Source organism: Alosa pseudoharengus, unplaced genomic scaffold (assembly GCF_046254945.1).
Source record: "Alosa pseudoharengus isolate Yale_2024_CS ecotype anadromous, Long Island Sound unplaced genomic scaffold, YU_APseudo_1.1 YU_APseudo_1.1_scf_145, whole genome shotgun sequence".
Lineage (NCBI taxonomy): Eukaryota > Metazoa > Chordata > Actinopteri > Clupeiformes > Clupeidae > Alosa > Alosa pseudoharengus.
This window is the reverse complement of record NW_027468615.1, coordinates 1-10,000: the sequence shown is the minus strand read 5'-3', so window position 1 is coordinate 10,000 and position 10,000 is coordinate 1. Positions and strand designations below refer to the sequence as shown.

The 10,000-nt window shown below is 45.7% G+C and overlaps 1 protein-coding gene across 2 annotated transcripts in view; it reads right to left on the bottom strand.

Moving 5' to 3' along the window:
- Positions 1-8,849, bottom strand: part of LOC143123738 (engulfment and cell motility protein 1) — a 61,067-nt gene extending 52,218 nt beyond the window's left edge. Inside the window, exons 1-5 of one of the 2 annotated variants that reach the window (XM_076285029.1) lie at positions 8,786-8,849; positions 8,512-8,562; positions 6,793-6,962; positions 3,689-3,724; positions 388-487 (exon numbers count right to left, since the gene is read on the bottom strand). In XM_076285029.1, the coding sequence (XP_076141144.1) occupies positions 388-487; positions 3,689-3,724; positions 6,793-6,917 (261 nt within the window). In that variant the 5' untranslated portion in view covers positions 6,918-6,962; positions 8,512-8,562; positions 8,786-8,849. The remainder of the gene's footprint in view (positions 1-387; positions 488-3,688; positions 3,725-6,792; positions 6,963-8,511; positions 8,563-8,785) is intronic. The other variant, XM_076285030.1, reaches the window with a different exon arrangement.
- Positions 8,850-10,000: the final 1,151 nt, after the last annotated feature.

The following is a 10,000-nucleotide window of genomic DNA, read 5'->3' as shown; positions in this document are numbered from 1 at the left end:
AGAAACATATAACAAAATCCAATAAAAAAAAATGTGTATATATATATATATATATATATATATATATAAAAATGATTCAATTCAAAACACATTATTTTTTCCCAAGGGGATGATGATTTATGAGATCTCATTCAATAATTAAGTTACAAAGATACAGTATGTTACGTGCATAGGAGTGCTGTATATGTATAACAGCTGCATACTAATATAACACTGCATACTAAAGTGCATGTTGTGGTTACCAGTACCAGTACAAGTATAAGTGGCATGTCGCCCATATCAAAGTGGGCAACAATAATTATGTGTAACAGTGGGGACTCTCAGCCAGAGGTGAGCCAGCGCCGGCCTCCATCCCGGGGCGCCCTCAGTCACAGCAGCCCTGCTCACCTTCTTGATGAAGGCCACGGAGAAGGTATCCCAGGAGACGATGCCATGGTCCATGAGCTCCACGAAGGCGGTCAGCGTGAAGGACAGCAGGTCGCCGAAGCTACAGGAGACAGACAGACAGACAAGACAAGACAATAGTGTCGTCCCTGCCACACGGAGCACACACACACACACACACACACACACACACACCTCCAACAGAGGCAAAGCGAAGCGCCGGGGGGACCGCGGGCAGCATTGAGCACAAACACACACACGCAGCAGAAAGACAGAGAAAGTGAGAGAGAGAGAGAGCTGCAGGAGGAAGCTGAGAGCAGAAGCAGGTGAGGATGAGAGAGTGAAGAGACAGAGAGAGAGAAGAGAAGAGAAGGAAAAACAAAAGAATGAATAGAGTTGAGAGAGAGGAGAGAAAAGAGACAGTATGAAAGAAACACATAATTACAGAAAGAAAGAATGAAAGAAAGAAAGAAAGAAAGAAAGAAAGAAGGAGATAAGAAGGAGGAGAAGGGAGAAATGAAGAGAAGGAGAGCGAAAGTGAGGGAAAGCGTGTGATAAAAAAGAAGAGGAGAAGAAAGACAAAATTCCACAGCCAGGAGCGCTAGAGGAAGAGAAGGAGGAGGAGAGCGCTCAGTCCTCCAGGAGCAGTAGGGGGCGCCAGGAAGCGCCAGCAGTAGTGAGCGACACTGCGCTGCGCAGCGCAGCGCAGCAGGAAGCAGTAGTGCAGCCGCTGCAGAGCAGCTGCGCAGACAGGGGACCCATGCTGAGTTACCGTAGTACCATTAGTAGAGCCGTCACTCCACCAGTGACAGGAGAGGAAGCTGGGTTAGTCCCTAATGTAATCTACCTCAACCAAAAATCACACATCAGCCTCATCATGCCTAGTACCTACTACAGCAGTTTACATACTAGTACCAGATAATTCAGACCTTAATGTTACGGGCAAAGCAAGAGTCAAAGTTATGGAACTCAGTTTCATTTCAGTTGTTCTAAGACTACATGGAGTTGAGTGTCCATTGAAACAAGATGATGAAACAGAACTGAGACCATAGATCCAAGCACAGCAGTTCAAGCCACTAGGTCAATCACTCAAGGGTTAAGTGCTGGCCTGAGGTCCGCCACTGCCAACACAATTGCCAAGGCCTTCCATTGACAGGTGTCGTGGGTCTGCATTTTGAAAAGGTTAACTTTACTGGTACTAGTAAGTGACCTACACTAGCATTATTCTATTGACCTTGATTTTCTGTTCACCATATACCAATGAGATGTCATTAGGCCTTCATGTTATGTATGACCAAATTCCTTCCAAAGACCTTCCAAACACTAGAAAACAGCATTCTTTAGCACAAATAGAACAGCTGCATGAACTGAATCATTACTGAAATGTAAAAATATTAAAAGGGAAAAGAACTGCGAGATAAAGAACATAAAAGGCAAATAAAAGTCAGATTCACAATTCACACAATAAATGTCCACATAAAATCTACTGGCTGAGACTGCTGAGAAAAATGGACTACGTCAAAGGAAAATGATCACCTTTCAGCTGTGGTAAGACATGGGTAAATAATATAAAAATTACAAAGATAAATGTCCCAATCACATATGAATTAATAAAAGCCATTATTAAAACGTATAACTAAAGAATAAGTATGAAGGAGTGCGCTGAAAGGTGTTTTATCATTTACTTCATAACACTTGAAAAAACTGGTTGGCTTGAGTGGATTTTCATGACTCAATATTTGTCAACAATGACAGTCAAGAAGATTTATTTTACAAATGAATAATTCCATTGTTTTTCTGTTCATTTAATTCCTTATGACTAACTTTTTTTGTTTATCTCAATTCTGAAACCCTGGTTGCTGCCTTCATGGAGCAGTGCTGCCCCCCTATGGTAGACTGTATCACTACTGCTTCAACAGTGTAGCCTCTTCCCATGTTTAACCTTCAAAGCATGAATACTGCTGGACCAGTAGAGCAAAATACAAATCAAAACAAAATCAAATAATAAAAAGCTGTTAAAAAAAACTGGCTTGATAATGATCCATAATTACCAACATGGCCCTCTGCGGTCTGAACTTTCAATGTCTGTTTGGAACATCATTTGTTATATACATTTAATTCTGCTCTGGTATAATTTTCTCACAAAAGGTTTGCCTCTGGTTAGCACAGGGGCAAGAACAAGACACAGCCCGAGAGAGTGCAGAGGGTTAACGCGTACAGTGACAGAGGTTTGGCAGTCAGTCACATACTGGGGGAAGCAGTTGGAGGCCAGTTAGTCCACAGACCAACCATATGGTGAGTAAAGCTTTTGCACCTGGCACTGGACAGTCATGTGCTCTGGCTCTCGGCCAGCGAGAGCTTGTCGAGGATCCACTGGCCTGTCAGTACCGCCACGCACAATGTGAAGGGGACCTCTTGAAAAACTGAGTGGCGCTTTGGAAGTGGGCACTCTCTTTGACCTTGAGAGAGGGAGCAAGTGCTTCTCTTATATTTAGTAAGAGAGAAGGGAAACTGTTTGTTTGTAGGAGTTCAGTGGATTGTTATTTGTTTACAGGCAGATAATGTGAAGTACCGGCCAATGGTTAAGCTCAATAGCCCACAAGAACCACAACATCCCTCATCGCGTACTAAATGCAGATAAGAGCTTCAAGAGGCACCAGTCAAAGCTGTTCTCTGAAAGTCCACCAACAAACGGATGGAGAGGCACCCTGTAGGCTTGTTTTTGCACTTAAATCAGACTGTTTTGATTGAAGTACTGTTAGTTTCAATGCATCGGTAGCAAATAGGAATAATTCAAGTAAAAATACAAAATGGCCATTATCCATCTTTGCTATCAGAGAACAGAGTTGGTGCAATCTGAAGTGCGCGTGAGTACCCACCCCCAGCTGACCCCATTAAGGAGACAAAAAGGTTTTTAGGCATGTCTGAAGGGCATGACTACTAAGTATTGCTGTTTATTCCCCAAATGGCCATCACCACATGCAAAAAGTAAGAGGAAATTGATGATTCCATTAAATGGATGGAGAAGTCCGAGTGAGAGAGAAAGAGAAGTGAGAGAGAAAAAAAAATCAATGGCCGATCAATTTCTTTGGTCAGTGTGAATAAATCAGCTGAGAGTGAGTAGACAGTTAAGTGCGGAGGCTGCCACCGCTTAGTTTGCCTGATTTCCGAAACGGTCAGCGGACGGAGACCTGAGTCAGGTCATGCAGACTCGGCCGGAGGATTAGAAAGAGAGTTGGAGAAGAGGGGTGGGGTGGGTTATCCAGCTCAGAAGAGGTGGGTAGGGGGGGAGGATGGGGCTTACCAAGGCTTCATTATCTTCTGTAGTTTCTGATACCGTCTGCAAAGATTTAAAAACTTTGACGTCAGGGAGAAACATGCACATCCAACACAGCACACTTGCAGCACTGACGCACGCACACGCACACACACAACCAATCAAACACATACATAAACAAAGAAGTGAAGAAAAAACAAAAAATCCACAAAAATGATTTCCACACACACTGTATTTGCCAAACCAGATGTCCTTCACATTCATTTTCCAAACAAACATCTGGACAGTGAATACATCATTATACCAAATAAAAAAAAATGCCGGCAGTGCAAATAACATGAAATACCATAGGCAAAAAGAGATACCAAAAAGCCACCGAAAACAGTACATCAACAGACTTACACAAAGCATGCAAAGCTGAGCACTCAAAGAATGGGGCAAAATCATTCATAATACTCTTACCATGGGCATCGCCCTCTACTGGCAAATGTTAGAACTCACCAACATCACATATCACCAACAATTTTCACCACCAAAGCTCACCATCAATTTTATGACCGTAACACACTTTTGATAGGATAAACACTTACATTGCATATAACAACAGTAAGACAACACAGAGCAAAAGACCATTTGTAGAGGTGTACAGGTGAAAAGGTCAAACTGTTTGAAAATGTAGAGAAAGAAAGTCAAAGATACTGTGACTGGCCTCTCAGTATCAAGTGGTTCAGCAGAAAGACAACTGATCTGATTCATAAACTCAAAACTACATGAAATGAGACTGTTTACAGGAACAGCACTGAGTCCATTGCATTGCACAGCATTCTTCCATGGTCCATAAGGTGGAGGCAGGATGCCTGTTAGTGCATCTGAGGCTGTGATGAGTCTGTTGGCCAGTAGAGGGCGCTAACACCTTTCCATCTCGACCCACTTGCAGTTTCTACTGTCGGCCTCACTGCCGCATCACGTTCCGGGCAGGGCCATGAGAGCAGGCTAGCCTCAAGAGTGCCGTCATGCCTAAAGCCTCTTATTATGGTCAATGGCCGGCTGGAATTTATGCGTGTGTGTTTATGCTTCTATGACAGTATGTGTGTATGAGTGCGTGTGTGGGTTTGGGAAGAGTCTTTTCATTCCGAAACGAAGCAACATCAGCACGCACACACACACACACACACACACTCACACACACACACACACACACACACACACACTCACACACCACTGAGGCTACGAACTCTGGAAAGCACGGCAGCAGAACCGAACTATTTGAATCGTTTTCAGATATGGGAGGCTTTCTCAGAAGACCACTAAGACAGCGGAGTAATAACCTCACCGACCCCTAGCACCAAAGCTCTCCTCCACAGCCTACTTCATCTCACATGTGCTGACAGGAGGATTAGAAAATGAGTTCGCACAGCCTCTGTGTGTGTTTGTGTGTGTGTGTGTGTGTGTGCGTATCGGCGTGTGTGTGTGTGTGTGTGTGTGTGTGTATATGTATGTATGTGTGTATATGAGAGAGAGGTTAGTATTTAGTCTTGCAGAGTTAGTAACCTTGTAAAGTGGCTGGGGAATTGCACCGGCTAGTGGCTAGTTCTGAGGGCAGTACAAATAAACAAGCCGCTGGAGATAAACAACCAGCAGTAAGAGCTGGAGCTCTTAGCCATCAGGAGAGGAAAAACACACACACACACACACACACACACTGTGAGAACTCTGCCAACCAGTGCCCTGTGGGATGGATGGGGCCAGAGGAGGAATAATTAGGCTGGTATGTTACAGAAATGTGCCTCTGTCTGACGTGCAAGCTAGCTTTCTCTCTCACACACACTCTAAGCTTTCCACTGTCCGCAGGATAAGCAGGGATGGTGATGAGACTGAGATCGATCTCTGATATTCACTTCTCTTTCAAAGATGCAGAGAGGGAACGACTGTATAGGACTAGGACTAGGTCTCTCTCTCTCTCTCTCTCTCTCTCTCTCTCTCTCTCTCTCTCTCTCTCTCTCTCTCTCTCTCTCTCTCTCTCTCTCTCTCTCTCTCTCTCTCTCTCTCTCTCTCTCTCTCTCTCTCTCTCTCTCTCTCTCTCTCTCTCTCTCTCTCTCTCTCTCCATCCCTTTTCCTAATCCTTCTTCCTTTTTCTCTAAATACTCTATACATCCCTCCTCTCTCTCTCCCTCCCTCCCTCCATCCATCCCTCCCTCTGTGCTCACAGAGCGTGTGCTCCCCCGCGGTTCTCTCTCCCCGGCAGCACAGCGCAGCACGGAAAAAGCTCCAGCTCAGCAGAAGCGTCTGCCCTCGCCATAACCTTGGAGCGCGGCACACCGGCGCAGTCTGCCCAAGAGTGGAGGAGAGCGAGGGGAACAACAAACAACATAGATGTACATTCACACACACACACACACACACACACACACACACACACACACACACACACACACACACACACACACACACACACACACACACACACACACACACACACACACACACACACACACACACACACACACACACACACACACACACACACACACACACACACACACACACACACACACACACACACACACACACACACACACACACACACACACACACACAAAGAGATGGACACACACACACATACCCTTGCCTTTATCTGAATGTTTTAATCAAATACTAATGTGTTGACAGGGAGGAATTTAGATGACTGGGGGCAGATGGCCTCAGTAAGGACTCAAGGCCATTTAAACAAGTCTGATTGATCAGCATCCCTACCAATACCCACACCACCAAATGAACCCTATATTGATTGTTTTCAGACTGAGTATTTCCTGGAATTTGCTGGGTTTTTTCACCTCCCGGATGAGACCTGCTGGAGATGGAGGGTGCTGTGCAATGCCAAGGACGAGCGGGCCACACAATGCGGCTCGTTTCAAGAGCCTGGCTGCTGAGGCTGACTCAACGCACTCGAGAACCGAAGGCCACTGATAGACACGCACAGAGGAGAGGACCTCCTTGCACTGGCTCAGAGGAGATGAAAAGTGAGAGAGGGAGAGAGAGAAAGAAAGGAGTAAAGGGGAGTGGGTGGTGAGAAAAGAGTGATGAGGAGGAGGAAGAGGAGGAGGAGGAGTAGGAAGAGGGGAAGCACTTACTCTGTGCCACTCTCCACCATCTGCGTGAGCAGGGAGATGCCGTCCAGGTTGATGAACTCCTGGGCGAAGGTGACGTCGCGCGACGAGCTAGCCAGGTCCTTGAGCGCCTCCAGCTTGGCGTCCATGCTGGATGACTGGATGCGCTCGTGCAGCTCCTGCGCTGTCGTGGCCTACGGGTCAGGAGATGAGGGGCCATTCAGGGGGGGCAGGGGGAAGAGGGGGTGTGTATATGGAGTACACGAGGGTTGGTACAAATGTGAAAATAAAAAAAAAATCATCAATTAAGATATGCATTATTTATAAAAATGTCACACTTTCAACAGCACATACACTGACACAAAAACTCACTGACCGAGAGAGGATACCGTGAAGATAGGATAGAAAACAGGCCAAACCTTCATTAGTTAATTATGAGGTAGGAAGTGATTCCCAACACATCATCACTCTCTAAAACTGTAAACAAAGTGAACTGTAACCTCAAGGTTCATGTTCAAGTGCCTGGAGCCATAATAAGTTATGGCCCTTTATAAATACAACCAAATTGAATGAAATATCAATATATTGAGACACACTGAAAACAAAAGCACTTTCACAGTGAAGTTCCACCCTCATATCCATGGCTACATCACAAGCCAGCATTGTACACAAACATGCGCTGTTGGTTTGTGGCGATTTGCTTGGCTAGGCTCACTCCATGTACACAGACTCTTTTCACTTCGTTTGAGCGTTGAGGGAGTTCAGAGCGTCGGCCCTGTCAGCTCTGGCTGGAAAAACAAACTGTGAGACGCTAGTGTGTGGTGTGTGGGGTGCTCAGTCTGATGGATGCTCTGCCTCCAAGCCAACCTGCCAAACTGAAACTGCAACAATTATTGACAATGGCTACGGCGAGAGACTTCGCACCGACTGAGGCATGGTGCCAGAGCACAGCTGTTCAGGGCAAATCTGTGCCATTCACAAGGGCCGAGGGTAAAAACATTTAACATTTTAATATTTTATTTTATTTAATATTTAGAGGCTGTAAGACATGTTACAAGGAGACAACTCCATCTGGGGATGCTATGGATCATGGTGTTGACCTATTTAATAAACAGGAGATGATGGCTCAACACAGCGGAAGGCACGCTGGTTTATAGGAGCGCTTCAAAAAACACAAGAAGGCATTTCTTAAATTGGAGCATTTCGCTTTATCGGATCAAAGCCTAAACGAGGCAATATGCTGCATTTTTATCATAACAAGAGGCCTGATTACATGCATTTGGGAGGCCGCAAGAGGCACAAGGGTCTCTTTTAAAATGACGCAAGGCTGGCTACAAAATTCAGCGAAGCACTTTTTCCTCCTCCCTATCTCCACTCTGTCTTCCTCCTGCCTTGCTTTGTTTTGCAAAAATTTCCACACCAGCTGACACTTGTTTCACTGCTCCATGGCAGGGAAGACCATCACCTCATATCATATCTAAAGGATTACGTGAGGGAGAGGGAGAGAGAGAAAGAGAGAGAGAGAGAGAGAGAGGAGGCTTGGCCCCAAGGATTTAGACGTGAGAGGAGAAGAGAGAGGGGAAAAAAGAAAAGGAAAAAAGAAGGGGGAGAAAAAGGCAAGATTCGACTCCAGACATGTCCTCAAACCACCCAGAACGATGAACAGGGAAGGAGATAAAGAGAGAGAGAGAGAGAGAGAGAGAGAGAGGGATGAGATAGAGAGAGATAGTGCACACTACTCACAGGGGATTTGGTCAGTCGCAGAATGGAGCCATTCTTGATGTCATTGCGATTCTGGAGAGAGAGAAAGATGGAGAGAGAGAGAACACAGGTGCAGTTTGTTTTTCAACTTATGAGCACATGGAGTAACACACAGAGGACTAAAAAGGTCTTTACAGACAGACCGAGAGAGTGAGACAGAGAGAGAGAGAGAGAGAGAGAAAGAGAGACAGAGAGAGAGAGAGACAGAGAGAGATCTGAATGTACAGATATGCTGTACTAGTGGAGGTGGTGCTACCTTTTCTGTGATGTAGAAGTTGGTGGAGTCGGCGTTCTGCAGAGCGTAGTTCTCATGGCTTTGCACCGACCATCTGTGAAATGAGCCATTTGGACAGCTTAGCAGCAGTCAATATTACACACACACACACACACACACACACACACACACACACACACACACACACACACACACACACACACACACACACACACACACACACACACACACACACACACACACACACACACACACACACACACACACACACACACACACACACACACACACACACACACACACACACACGTGTCTGAAGCTCTGTGTAGTTCCATTTGGTAACACATATACCGGTACATAAATCAATAAATGAGTTTAGACTTACCCCTCGCACACTTCTTTTATGATAGCCGAGAGTGGCTTTTTCTGTGGGAAATCAACAAACACAGAGCTTCATTAACGGTCCATTACTCACAGACTCAAGTGTAAACAAGATACAAATCAATGAGCACTATTAAAACAAACAAACAAACAAACAAAAACAGTCTCTGATCATGCCGAGTAACAGACACCATCTGACAGAAGGGACTGGCCTCCATCTAAACTAACAGCAGTCAACTCATCTGACATGCATCTGTGGATGAAGTGCATGCCAGGATACAAGTTGCAACGCAAATGTCTTTGTGTGTGTGTGTGTGTGTGTGTGTGTGTGTGTGGGGAGGTGAGTCGCTGCTAGCGGGGACCTGGCTGTTTTTATGTGCGGGTGTAGACTGTGGATGAGGCTAGTGGCTGTAAGCATAGTCACAGAGCTACTGTCACATCTACCCTTTTCTATTGAAGTCATACAAAACACACACACACACACACACACACACACACACACAAATACCCCCAAGCTCTGCAGGAGTAGTACACCAACTAAACACAACTGGCACAAGGGCTTTACTGCTGCGACAACACACACACACACACACACACACACAAATACCCCCAAGCTCTGCTAGGAGTAGTACACCAACTAAACACAACTGGGCACCAAGGGCTTTACTGCCTGGCGACAGCACAAACACAGACACGACACACACACAGCACACACGACACTAACCTACCCCATACACCCCCCTACAAGCTCTGTTCACATCCCTTAGTTCCAGGGTCCACTGCGACGTGATCTCCAACCCCCAGCTGACTCTCGACAGCACGACTGGCTCTAGCTAGGCCGAAAAGGCGTGAAAG